The sequence below is a fragment of the Dasypus novemcinctus genome, chromosome 4, assembly GCF_030445035.2.
Source record: "Dasypus novemcinctus isolate mDasNov1 chromosome 4, mDasNov1.1.hap2, whole genome shotgun sequence".
Classification (NCBI taxonomy): Eukaryota; Metazoa; Chordata; class Mammalia; order Cingulata; family Dasypodidae; genus Dasypus; species Dasypus novemcinctus.
This window is the reverse complement of record NC_080676.1, coordinates 26732438-26746541: the sequence shown is the minus strand read 5'-3', so window position 1 is coordinate 26746541 and position 14104 is coordinate 26732438. Positions and strand designations below refer to the sequence as shown.

The following is a 14104-nucleotide window of genomic DNA, read 5'->3' as shown; positions in this document are numbered from 1 at the left end:
ATCAAGAACAAGACAAGGATGCCCACTGTCATCACTGTTACTCAATACTGAAGTGGAAGTTCTTGATGCAGCAATTAGGAAAAAATAAAAAGGAAAAGAAAAGAAATAAAGGACATCCAGATGAAAAAGGAAGTAAAATGTTCCCTATTCACAGATGGCATGATTTTATATACAGAAAATCCTGAAAAATCCACAACAAAGCTCCTAGAACTAATAAGTGTATTCAGCAAAATAGGAGGGTACAAGATCAATATCCCAAAATCAGTAGTGTTTCTTCTGCACACTACTTATAAACAATCTGAGGAAGAAATCAAGAAAAAAATTCCATGTGTGATAGCAACTAAAAGAATCAAATATCTGGGAATAAATATAACTAAGGATATTACGGACTTTTACACAGACAACTACAAAATATTGCTAAAAAGAAATCCAAGAGTACCTAAATAAATGAAAGACATTCTGTATTCATGGATTGGAAGACTGAATATCAAGATTTCAATTTTACCCAAATGGTTTAAAGATTCAATGCCATCCCAGTCAAACTTCCAACAACCTTCTCTGCTGAACTGGAAAAGCTAATCATCAAATTTATATGGAAGGGTAAGAGGCCCCCCCAAAAGCCAAAGCCATCTTGGAAAGTTGGAAGACTGCTCCTTCTGATCTTAAAACTTATTACAAAGCCACAATAATCAAAACAGCATGATACTAGCACAAATATGATAATGACAGCCATGTAGACCAGCTGAATTCAACTGAGAGTTGAGAAATCAACCCTCATATTTATGGCCAACTGATTTATGACGAGGGGGCAAAGACCACTCAATTGGGAAATAGCCTCTTCAGCAAATAGTGCTAGGAAAACTGGATCTTCGTTTGCAAAAGAATGAAGGTGGAACTGTAGCTCACACCACATATAAAACTCAACTCAAAATGGAGCAAAGATCTAAACATAAGAGCCAGAACTGAAACACTCCTAGCAGAAAACGTAGGGGAGCATCTTTAGAACCTTGTGTTAGGCAACAGTTTCTCAGGTTTTAAACACAAAGCACAAGCAACTAAAGAAAAAACAGATTAATGAGACCTTATCAAAATTAGAAACTTTTGTGTCTCAAAGGACTTTATTATGAAAATAAAACAACAACCTATAAAATGGGAGAAAATATCTGGAAACCAAAGATCCAATGAGGGTTTAATACCTAGAATATACAAAGAAATCCTTCAACTCAGCAAGACAAACAACCCAATTAAAAAAATGGGCAAAAGACTTGAACAGACAGCTCTCCAAAGAAGATACACAAATGGCCAGAAGCAAATGAAAAGATGCTCAACACGATTAGCTATTAGGGAAATGCAAATGAAAACCACAATAAGGTACCATTTCATACCCATTAGAATGGCTGCTAATAACAATAACATGTTGGAGAGAATGTGGAACAACAGAAACATTCATTCACTGCTGATAGTAATGTAAAACAGTGCAGCCACTGCAGAAGTCTGGCAGTTCCTCAGAAAGCTGAGTACAGAATTACCATGTGAACTGCCAATATCACTTATAGGTATATAACCCACAGAATTTAAAACAGGTACTCAAACAGATTATCTGCAAACCAATATTCATAGAGGCATTATTCATAATTACCAATAGATGGAAGCAACCCAAGTGTCCAGCACCGATTAATAAACAAACAAAATTCTATATATACACATAATGGAATATTATCAACAGTAAAAAGGAATGAAATTCTGATATATGCAACAACATGGACTAACCTTGAAAACATCATATTGAGTAAAATAAGCCAGACGATAAAGGACAAGTATTATATGATTCTCATGAAATAACAGAATAAGCCAACTAACAGAATCAGAATCTAGAACACGGAGTATCAGGGGATGGGATAGGGACAGGGAATAGGGAACTAGGGATTGAAAAGATACAGAATTTCTATTTGGGACCATGGAAAAGTTTTTGGTAATAGTGGTCATGGTAGCACAAGTATGAACGTATTTAACAGCACTGAAATATGTTTGAATGTGGTTAAAAGGGGCAATTTTAGGTTTGATGTATGTTACTAGAATAAAACTTTTTTAAAAAAATCCATGGAATTGCACAAAAAAATGAACCCTAACTTAAATCAGGGACTATAGTTAATGACGCAATTATAAAAATGTGCTTTCATCAAATGTAACAAATATATCACACCAATGCAAGTGGTTAATAATAGGGTGGTATACCAGAACTCTCTATCTTATGCATAATTTACCTGTAAACCCACAACTTCTCTAAAGCAAACACACACACAAACAAACCTTAATTTTAAAAGCTTTAAGGAAACTAATAAAAGACATTTAATGTATTTGGCCATGATTCAGAAGTTTGGGAAGACCTTGTGAATCTTTCACAGAAAACCTGTTTATACCATTCAAAACAAAAAGAGGGCCACAAAATTCTCCAACTGGCATTACTTCCCTTTTAAAAATAGCAGCTATTGAGTATGAAAATCTTTAAATACTACATAAATTATACAGTCATTATGTTTTAAGATTCATTACGAATTTTCTTTCTAAAGCAAGCACTTCTGTGTAATTAAAAAAGTATTTGATTCTATAACATTCAAAGTATATGCAACTTCTCAGTCATACACATATTGCATAGACTGACAGCTGAATTGTTCAAAACATAAAATGGTCATTGTCTGGCTAGGTAAGTAGGCTGCATTTCAGTCACCCTAAAAAATCAGTATAGCGTAAAACCCAAAAATCACAGTGGAAAAAAGAATAAAATCTATTACTACTGAAAGAAATCATCCTACTAAGCTTTTAGCTTCTTTATCTTCTCTACAGTAGTTAACAACAGCCTTACAAGTTGTTTTGAATACATACCCATACTTCATTCTCATTCTATCATTTTCTGGGTTACAGTAAAATCTTTCCAAGTGTTCCTGTGAATCATTGGATACACTCTGCCACTTTTGAATAGTTGTCCTCTTGATCTGCCAGTGATATGGCAAGACCGTGTGGTGCTTCAAACAATCCCTGCCATAAATACAAGTGCCTTGCAAAAAGTCCATGCAAATTTCAATGCCATTCTCTTGATGAGTGTGGTACTGTAGCTGGTTCACCAACTCAAACACGAGGTCAAGGGAAGCCTCCTCACTTTTGTCCTGGAAGAGCTCAGTACTCAACTTATCACTGGTGTCCAAAATGTACTGGATTGTAAAACTGTTGTCTTGGAAAACCCCTGGAACGTATTCCATGACTTTGTCTATGCAAATAGGACTAGCAGGAATATCACTTGAAACAGGGTGCAAGAGGTCAGTCTGAAAGTGCCTTGCTGTAGAATCGGCCACTGTCCCACTGATGGTTTCTGGTGGAAAGCTGTGATCCTGGATTGGAACCACTTGTTCGGGGGCATCATTGGAAGGATGGGCTTCTGGCATTTGGCCCCCAACATCTGTTTCATCAGGAATCAGAACAGACATACTGTTTTCTGCTGGTGGGCACGATGGATTCATTTCTAGGGTTTTTTTCACAATAGGTTCATGTAAGCTGCTGTCATCTGCACTCTGGTTTCTAGGTCTAAAAACCCCATCAAGCGAGCCAGATTCTAGCAAAGTGTTTAATATTGGCCTCAAAGACCTCAGTGTTCCAGTTCCCAGTCTCTTCTGATCTTGTTTTTTCTTAAAACACGACTTCAATGGAGTGATCTTCTCGGAGAGTCTCATTTGGCATGAAAAGTCATCAGTTGGAGAAGGATGTTGCACTACACATTCTGGCTCATGTTCCGTGGTTTCCATTTCCATGATGTGGATTAGTTCCAAGTGCTCCTCAGAGTCTAAAAATCCTACCAGGAAAGGAAGGAAGATGATCATATACAAACTGACAATGGGATCCCATTCATTCATCAAAATGTTTGTTTTGGTCTGTACTGAGTACCTGGTCAATTTTAAATTTTATTGAGAAATCAAGGCCCTGAAGCAGCCAAGGCCATTCAAGTCCACAGGAGGTAAAAGCGGAAGAGAGACTGTGTCTTCCAAGAGGCTCTTGGCATTTATTTGTGGACTTACATAGCGATCTGTAATTGTGCTGGGCTATGAATTCTTATTGGAAAGCTGGGATGGGGTGGGGGCTGGATGGGTAGAAGAAAAAAATACATCTAGCTGATGACAATCAGGAAACCACATTTCCACTCAGCTTTGCAGTTCTCATTACAGCTGTTTATATAACATTACCTGTCTCACAAAGGTGACACAAACTTAGTTTCTTTGTGGAAAAAAAAAAGTTCATCAAATGAAGGATAAACTTCAAAGTTAAATAGTGAATTTGGAGTGTGCAGATATATACAGGAAAACAGGAGCTCTCAATTGAAATGTGATATGGGAGAAAGCTAGGAGCCTGTAAAAAGCATTTCCATATTCAGAAAGTTAAATGTATTCCCCAAGAAAGTTAAGGGTCCACTTTTGCAATTCCCAAAATATGACCACTATTGGAGGAATACCAGGGCTTGTTAGCAACAGAAGCCACATCAAAAATGACCTCTGCACATTTTCAGAAAGAAACCAAACACAATTTCATAAAGACCTCCAATTCCTTGTCTTCACAGTGCATGCATTAAAAAAAAAAAAAGAATAAAAGCATATTATAGAAAAAGAATGCAAGAATATGTAACATACATTTATTTTGGATTCCTACAGAACTGTTAAAAGATACTAAAAAAGTGCTTTCTGGAACAAATCAGCTTTCTTGAAAAAAAACTGGAACTTCAAGTAAAAAAGCAAAGAAAACTTTGTAAAATAAAAGATGGTATGGCCCCTCCCCCCACACACCACCTAGCATTAATTATTAAGCATTGTGCCAGGTGGGAAAGGGGATGGTGATGAGCAGTTAATCTTCCTCTCTCTTGTTCCACAGAATGAAAGAGATCATCATCCTTGATGCAATGGCCTGTGACTTACTCAAGTATGCATCCCAGGTGCCCATTACAGTGCCTACCACAACACAATGCACACAGTGGGTGCTAACTTATTTATTTGTTGGCTGAATTACTGAGAAAAAGCATTAAGCACCTATTAAATATCTAGTTCCTTAGGCCTTTATGAGTTACCAAAAAAAAAAAAAAAAAAAGGATAAAATTGAGTCCCACCAAAAATGAACATTAAGATCTAATTGGAGAGATCATTAATCTACGGGTATAGAGCAAGTATAATAAAACTCAGAAACACAAAACAAAAAAATTACTATAACAAGGTATTAATGTAGAAGGTTAGTGCAAAAGGAAAAGGTAGAGAAAGCAGAGTTCAAGTGTGAGCTGGCATTGTTAGGGAAAGCTTCACGGAGGAGGGACTTGACAAGAGACATAAATCAACTGGAAAGCAGCCAAGCTAGGCGTTATTATTCATCACTCGGTGCTCTAGCCTCAAGGAACAATTGGCACAGATTGTGGTATTCCCTCTCCGTCACATCAAACCGGCCTGTGCCTTCCCCCACGCATACGCATTAGCCACCCCTATCACACCCATCACTAAGCCAATTTTAATTATACGTGTGTATAAATGCACACATACATAGAGGTGGATACCTACAACCAACTTTTTCGATCTTTGCCTTTCGTCGAACTCTGAAACAAAACCAGGAGGAAGAGGTGGAGAACTGGAGGGGGGAAGCTACTGGAACCTAGTTCCTCTATTAGTTTGCATAACAGAAAAATAAAGATTAGAAGGACACTTCCTCCCGCCCCCCGCAGCAGGGGACCCACCGCGCTACCAGCTCACCTCCCGACGCCCCAGTTCTCCCGCACTCGCACTTTCCCTGGGAACCGTCAGTTCAGCTCCAGGAAGAAGGCTCCCGCTCGGTCCGCTCCCCTCTCGGGACTCCTCGCTCGCCCCCCCGCCCGCCGCCACCGCGCTACGCCCCGGCACCGAGCCCGGGTCCGAGCGACGCCTCCTGCAGGCGGCGGCGGTTTGCACCACGGCCCAGAGCCCAGGTCGCGCCAAGTCCGCGGAGCGCGGCTGCGACGCCGCCCGGAGAGGCCAATTCCGGGTATTCTCGAGCATCCCCACCCCTGCCTTCCCCTCGGCAAAGCGCACCCCAAACTCTCCACCCAGCTTCCTCCCAACCAACGACCTCTCGTTCCCGGCTTGCCTCCATTCCGCCGGCCGGAAAGTCAGTTACTGCGCCTTCCACATTTATTTTTTTTAATTTTTTTGAGCCTTTTCAACCGACCTTCCGGAGAGGATCGTCCTGCGAGTCTCGGAGGCTCCCAGAAACGACCCAAGAAGCGCAGGACACTTTTCCCGGAGGCAGGGAAGAAGGCAAAGACTTCTGCGCCCTTCAAAGTTAATCTGAAAACAGGCTACAAACTTCTGTGCTGCAGCCCGGTACGCGGCTTGGGCCGGCAAGGCTCCTCGCAGCCGCCGTTCCCTCCCCTCCGTCTGCGAGGAGCTCCTCCGCGCCTCAGAGCGCCCCGGGTCCTGCCCGGAGCGGGGAGCGGCATAGACGCGGCCCCCTCCCGGAGAGGGTGGGAAACGGGAGACGCCAGCGACGCCGACTAAATCCTTCAGTGTTTTAATCCGATTTATACACCTGCCAGAGGCTCTAAGTGACCAAGAAGTGTAAATCAATTCCATCCTAACACTGACGGGAGCCGAGTGAATTCCGTACAAAAAGGCACGCTCTCAAAACCAAGAGCCCTGGATCCCGCAGCCCGGCGCACGCCCGGAGCGGGGGCCGCCAGGGGGGTTAGCGTCGGCACCCGCCATCCTGGCTGAGCTCCTTCGTCGACCCCTCAGTGTCCACACCAAGCCCTTTACCTGAACGGGCAGCCTTAGAGAACGGACGACAGGAGTCGAGGGGCGACACGGCCGGCTCGCGGGCAGCGTCCGCGCCCGAAATCGGCGCGGAGGGCGGGCGCCGGCGTCTAGGGGTCGCGGGCGAGCGGCTCTGCGAGCAGTGCACGGGCCATTCTGCCACCGCGAGCGCAGAAAGCCGCGACCGCACTCCAGCTCTTCCTCGCTCGCCTGTCACCTCGAGCTCTGCTTTAAAGTGGCTTCCGGTCGCCTCCTCCCGGCGGTCCCGTCGCGGAGGCGGAGTCTGGGCGGCGGGAGGGTGGGGTGGGGTGAGAAGGCCGGGCGCTCAGTGGGTGCCGGGAAGAAGGCCCGCCCCATGCGCGCGCTGGCGATCGCCTGCTCGGAGGCGCGCAGGGCGTGCGTGCGGCCGCGGTGTGCTCCCGCGAGGGGGCGTGTCCTTCCGCGGCCGACTGACTCCCGGAGGAGCCGCGTCTACGCGCGTCGGGAAGCGTGCGGCTGGAAGGGAGGCGCGCTTCGCGTGGGGCGGGCTCCACCTGCCTGCGCACAGATGGAGGGTCACTTTGTTCCGAGGAGATCCAGGCACCCGAGGGAGGATGCGAAACGGAACGACCCGTTTCAGTGCGGTTGGCTTGTTTACTTGCCTCCTCACAAGACGCCTCCAGCCACCGGCGAGACCAGACTCTGAGGCGGCAAACGGCTGCAGCTGTCACCGCCGCCGCCGGACGGGGTCGCCCGCCCCGCGCCGGACGGGCTGGCCACGCTGCGCAGCCCCGCCGGCCTCCCGCCCTGCGGAGTGCGGGGCGTTCCGGACTCTCGGGAATTGTAAGCAGTCTGGTGGAAAGGAGACCTAGTTTTGGGTTTTGAGTATAGAAGCGCGTAGATTCTTCAGTGACTGAATTGACAATGTTTGTTGAGCACCTACTGTGTGCCAGGCCGCACGGGGTTGCGGAACACTTCGTACTCACCTCCACGACGTACCTCACATGTGAAATAACCCAGTTTTCTGGATTGTAATATGCCACATATTCAGTGGTGGGGGAAGAAACACTACATGAAATTCGTATAATTCCTATATATAAAAAAAAGTTCAAGGAACATTAATTATGGCTGTACCCCAACAGCTAGCACAGTGCTAACCCAGTAGACACTTAGGACATGTTTATGAATGTTCGAATAAAGTGTGGTGGTCAGGTTCCCGGGGTGTGAGTCACACTGCCTGCATTTAAATCCCAGCTCAGCCAATTACCTATGTGGAAGACTGGGTAAGTTATTTCTCTATAGATATTCCTTATCTGTAAAAGGGACATAAAAATAAATCTCTGCATTGGGATTATTGTGAATATCATATAACGTTTCTAAGAGCTACCCTCAACCAAATTGATGGGAGAAATCTGTAGCACCGATAACTTTAAAGAAATAAAAGTCTAGCTTCAAGGTGATGAGTGGTCTGATCATAAATCAATTTTTCTTCCCTCTCAAACTTAGAAGTAAGCTTTAAAAAACCTTTTAAAAGGAAGGTATGCTTAGAAACCAGGGGATGGCTCAGTGGATGGGAAACTATCAGGTAATCTTGAGAGACTGAGAGCAGATGGGTCAAATTGAAGAGAAAAATGGCAGTACAGGATGAGCATGAGAGCCTCCTAAAAGACTACCACCAGGAACAGTGGAAGCTGAACCACGGTGATCGGTGGCCAGAGGAAGGAATCCAGGGGCATCAACAGAGGGGTTGTCGGATATGGTACCAGGAGTATCTAGGTCTCAAAACTCTTAAGTCTCTAACAAATTTCAAAACTCCAGTAATAGGCAATAGGAAAGGAGTTTCTATCTCCAGGCAGGAGCCCAGCTTGGGGTAGAGAAGACAGTATTCCCAGATAGCTATTATGATCAGGGAGTGACAGGGAGTCACCAAACCCAGAGGAGCCTTGGGGGCACGCTGTCAGTAATCAAGTCCTGCATATCACCTGTTCCTACCACAAGCCAGGACAAACAGTGGAAGCTGATGTTGCATCATTTGGAGGAAAAACAATCAAGAATCACCAGTTATTTGAGGATCACCAAGTAACAGAAGAAATTGATGAAATGATAACTGACTGTGTAATCATAATAAGACTTTATAAGTGTAGTTAAACATGTTTAAAGAGTAAGAGACGTTATCAACTCACATCCATGAAACAGTAATTATGAGAAAGAACCTGTTAGAGGTCTTTGAAATGAAAAATTTTAAAAATAAGCTGAATTACAGAAAAGACACAATTGGAGAGTGAACTAGTGACTAGGCTGAGGAATTCTCATTAGAAAGCACTAAAGTATGAAAAGTAAAAGTTTTTAGAACAAGTAAGGAAGCATGTAAAATAGATTTAGAAGTTCTGCTATTCATCTATTAGGAGTTGCCAGAAGGAGAGAACAGAATTAATTGAGAGGAGCCAAACTTGAGGAATGTATAGTTGGAAATTTCCCAGAACTGAAGAAAACAAATCCTCAGATTGAAAAGGTCCATCAAGTACTTAACAGGATAAACTGAAACAAACAAGGACAAAAAAATCTTTCACTCTGGTGACATTTGAGAACATTCTGAATGAAAGAGAAAACTAAAACTCCCTAAGAATAAAATTACCTACAAAGTAATGAGAATCAGGTTAATATCAGACTTCTCATCAGTAACATTCTTTCAAGAAACCAAAATAATAGCTCAAAGAGATGTAGAAAAAGACATAGGTGCAAGGCATGATGAGTGCAAGGCATGACACATGCCAAGCAATACAACCGAAGGCAAGGGAAATTGCCAAATTTCTCAGAATATGTTAAAGAAGTTTCAAAGCAGTAAGAGGCTTGTTTGATGAATGCATGTGTCACATTAGAGGAGAGAAGAGTCTTTAATGTCTGGAAACTCTCTGCAGACACTTGGTCATATTAAGAAAGTGCCACCATTAAAACTTGCAGAATGGATATCAGCAGCTTGGAAAAAAATTGTGGAGGCAGTATTAGAGCTCTCTTGTAATAAATGCTGTATCACCAATATACTTATGGCACAAAGAATGATATTGTTTAGAGGAAGGTATTAATGACTCTGGCGATTGGTTAAAATTAGACTCTGAATGTGAAGATGTTTCAAGAATACTGTGGTGGGAAGCAAGCTTGGACCAATGGATAGGGCATCCGCCTACCACATGGGAGGTCCGCAGTTCAGAACCTGGGCCTCCTTGACCCGTGTGGAGCTGGCCCATGCGCAGTGCTGGTGCGCACAAGGAGTGCCCTGCCACGCAGGGGTGCCCTCCGTGTAGGGGAGCCCCACGCACAAGGAGTGCGCCCCGTAAGGAGAACTGCCCGGTGTGAAAGAAAGTTCAGCCTGTCCAGGAATGGCGCCGCACACACGGAGAGCTGACACAACAAGATGACGCAACAAAAAGAAACACAGATTCCCAAGCCGCTGACAACAACAGAAGCAGACGAAGAACACACAGCAAATGGACACAGAGAACAGACAACTGGGAGGTGGGGGAGGGGGCAGAAGGGGAGAGAAATAAATAAAAATAAATCTTAAAAAAAAAAAGAATACTGTGGTGATTTGGAACTGTTTGTATACCCAGAAAATCATGTTCTTAAAGTTAATCGGTTCTCATGAGTATAAACATATTTTAAGTAGGTGTTTTGTTTGTTTTCAAGGTACCAGGGGCCAGGGATTGAACCCAAGACCTCATATGTAGGAAGCTGGTGCTAATCCACTGGGCCACATTGGCTTCTCTGAGCTGGTTTTTGTTTTTTCAGTAGGTACCAGAAACCGGCCCCAGGACCTCCACTATGGGAGATCAGCACTCAAGTGCTTGAGTCACATCTGCTCCCCTTTAAGTAGGATTTCATGAGTTTCCTTCAGTTAAGGCATGGCTCAGGGTGGGTATTAATTTTACTTGAATCTTTTATAAATGGGATGAATACAGAGAGAGAAAGCCATGGAAGTGAGAAGCTAAAAGCAATGAAATCTGGTAGAGAAGGGAAGAGACAATCAGACACCACCAGATACGTTGCCATATGGCAGAGGTCCCAAGGATTGCTGGCAGCCAGTCTTTGGGAAGAAAGCATCACCTTGATGATGACTTGATTTGGAAATTTTCTCAGTCTCAAACTATAAGCTAATAAATTCCTGTGGTATCTGCTTTAGCCTAGGAAATGAAAATAAATACCTTACATTTGTTTTGCTTCTATTTTCCTTTTTTACATATAATGGTGATATAAGGTAAAGATAAATATCTAAGTTTGTAAGAACTCTTTCAATCAGTATAAAGTAGAAATTATAAGTCATCAAAAAGCATTGGATCATAATTTATTTGGTAGTATTATTTCTTTCCTAGGGGTACATATAATAATGTGTCTTAAAATCTGACATCTAAGATGCAGTGAAATACAGTAATTGATACAACATTTGGTACCATAACTAGGAATGCTAAAAGCAACTGGACTGAATGAGAAGTTGACTTAGTAGAGGAGGTGTAGAGACAGGTATTGAGGACTAGTCATTCCAAGCTAGAATGCTGGTGATCCTTGCTATGGCTAACTTGAAACATTTGATCAAATTGTCACCTGCTGTACCTTGGGACACAGAGCCATACACCTGTTAAAGTTATAATGATAGGGTGGAAATATAGGAAAAATTCAGAATGTTACTGCTACTTCTTGTTGCTTTCAGCAAAGCTCTACAGGAGAGGAGAGAAAGAAACAACTTGCCAGTCTGCTAGCAAAGATGTATGTGAATACAGCTTTGCTAAGAGATACTCTCTTTTTGTGACCTAAAATCTAAATTGACTGTTAGATCCATAATTTAGAGCCATTTTGGTTTGAAAAAGTCACATATCACATTATCCCACATGGAAACCTGTAAAAAAAATAGGAGCTAAGAGGGAGTAATAATAGATGTGATTATGGCTCCAACCCTTTCTTATACTGTTTACAGTTTATTTGGGTAAGCATACCAGCAAAAAATAGATTAAGGTAGTATCTCTCCAGGAGTCTTGTCATTTCTAATTGCGTCAAGGTAGGGCCATTAAGCTAAAATGGGAATGATTGGGGTAGAATAACCGATAAAACCCAGTAGATAAAAGACAAGAATCTTCAGGCTTAGAAACTATATTAAGACAAGGTTTTAATGCCTACTTATACATAGAACTGAGTAGACACAAGTATGGAGTTTAAATCTACCATCTTTACTTTTTGCTTTCTACTTATTTTACCTGTTCTATATTCCTTTTTCTGCCATCATTGGATCAAGTATTTTTTACCTCCATTCTCTCCCAATAATTAGGTTATTTGTTATATATTCTTTATTTTTTGTAGTGTTTTTAGTTATTTATTGCTGTGTACAAACCCCTGAAAACTTAATGACTTAAAGCAACTATTTTATTTGCTCACAGTTCCCAGTTCTCTGGGTCAGGAATTCAACCAGGGCATAGGGCAGATGGCTCATCTCTGCTCCATGATGTCTGGGACCTCAGTTGGGCTCAGACAGCTGGGCACTGCCTGGGGTGATTCCACTAGTGCTATATGTTCTGGCTGTTAGTTGAGTTCCTTAGTTTTGTTTTGTTTTATTTTATTTACATGGCCTCTCCATGTGGCTAACTTGGGCTTCCTCACAGCATGGTAATCTCAGGGTTCCAAGTGCAAGCATTTCAAGAAGACAAGTCTTTATATGCAAGACTTTGCTCATATCCATGCTTACTAATGTCTCGTCCAAAGCAAGTCCCATGGCCAAACTACAAGTTAATGTGGGAGGGAACTATGCAAAGGAATAAAATTTGGAAGTATGGTTCAGTGTGCCTAGACTAGTAGCTCTTTGGGGTTCCAACCTAAAATCTTTCCTCCTTAGGCCCTGAACTCAAAATTTTGACACCTTTTCCTCTACTCAACCCCCTTAAGGCTATTGAAAACTCTAGCTAGTTGCTCAACCTCTAGGCCACTGCTTTCAGAATTGTCAATTGCCTTAAAGGGAAAAATGGCACCAAATTCCAACTTACCTTTCTTGGACTAAACCTTCTCAGGCTGCTCATGTTTTACAGGTATAGAAAAACACCTGAAATGCTCATCTCAGATACTGCCCATGGAAAATAATTAACCAGCCACAAAGCAGAGCAGAACTACGAACTGACAGATTAACTGATCAAGCGCCAAAAAGATTTGATATATGCTGAGGACCAGCAACCACTCTGTGTTTCCCACTTTCTCCCTTTTTTGAATAGGAGTTTTGCCAATATCTTCTTCCTTGTTCACCTTTACTTATTAGGAGCCTTAAGGCAGATAGCTTTTCTTTAAATATTGGTTGCCAGAGCATGGAAATCCACCTCCCAATAGAGAACACCCCACATCATCTGGACTCCTGGATCCAGTATTATCAGTTCATTGCAGTATCTGGATGAAACTTTGAGACTCTTTCCCTTAGGGAGGAGGTGAGTGCATTACTTAAATGAGAAGAAGGGTGTTTGTGTAGCCAAAGGGGTGGACTAGAGCATACATTGCTGTTGCCCCTTTCTTCCTTTAAAAAAAAAAAAAAAAAATCTGATTTTTTTGTTTTTTGGAGGGATGGTGGCAATGTGCCTAGCTAAAAACAAGACATTTCCCTAGATTCCTTCAGTTAGGGATGCTCATAGGATTTAGTTCTAGACATAAGGTGAAGATCTCTAGAAGAGCCTTTCCTTTCCTTTCTTTATCAATAGAGCCCTCCCTTCGTTTCTCTCTTCTTTTTCTTCTTACAACATCAACATGAGGCTAGAGATGAGCTCATAAAGATCAATGTGATGTTGAAAATCAAAAGATGGAAGTCACAAACTAAGAATGCCAGAACAGAAAAATAGAAGGAATTTGGACCATTCATGACATCATGAAACTGCTGCACCAATCCTACTCTGTCTACCTCTGAATTTATTGAAAAATAAACCCCAGTTTATCTAATCTGTTTTCCGATGCATGTAGCTGAATATGTTCTTGGCTAATACATAGACTTTTTTTTAAAAAAGATTTATTTATTTATTTCTCCCCCCTCCCTCCATTGTCTGCTCTCTGTGTCCATTTGCTGTGTGTTCTTCTGTGTCTGCTTGTATTCTCATTAGGCAGCTCTGGGAACCAATCCTGGGACCTTCTGGAGTGGGAGGTCTGCTGTATCTCTTATTATCTCTCCTCTGTGTCTCTTTTTGTTGTGTTGTCTTGCTGCGCCAGTTCTCCGCATGGGCCAGCACTCCTGCGTGGGGCAGCCCTCTGTGTGGGCAACACTCCCTGTGGACCAGCTCACCACACAGGCCAGCTTGCCTTCACCAGGA

General features: G+C 42.7%; 1 protein-coding gene across 2 annotated transcripts in view; it reads right to left on the bottom strand.

The window, feature by feature from the left end:
- The window catches only part of TIPARP (TCDD inducible poly(ADP-ribose) polymerase), an 88452-nt gene that overhangs the window by 28977 nt on the left and 45371 nt on the right, over positions 1 to 14104 (bottom strand). The window contains exons 1-2 of one of the 2 annotated variants that reach the window (XM_004454433.4): positions 6810 to 7079; positions 2884 to 3844 (exon numbers count right to left, since the gene is read on the bottom strand). In XM_004454433.4, coding sequence (XP_004454490.2) covers positions 2884 to 3803 — 920 coding nt within the window. In that variant the 5' untranslated portion in view covers positions 3804 to 3844; positions 6810 to 7079. Of the gene's footprint in view, positions 1 to 2883; positions 3845 to 6809; positions 7080 to 14104 lie in introns of those variants that run through there. The other variant, XM_058295191.2, reaches the window with a different exon arrangement.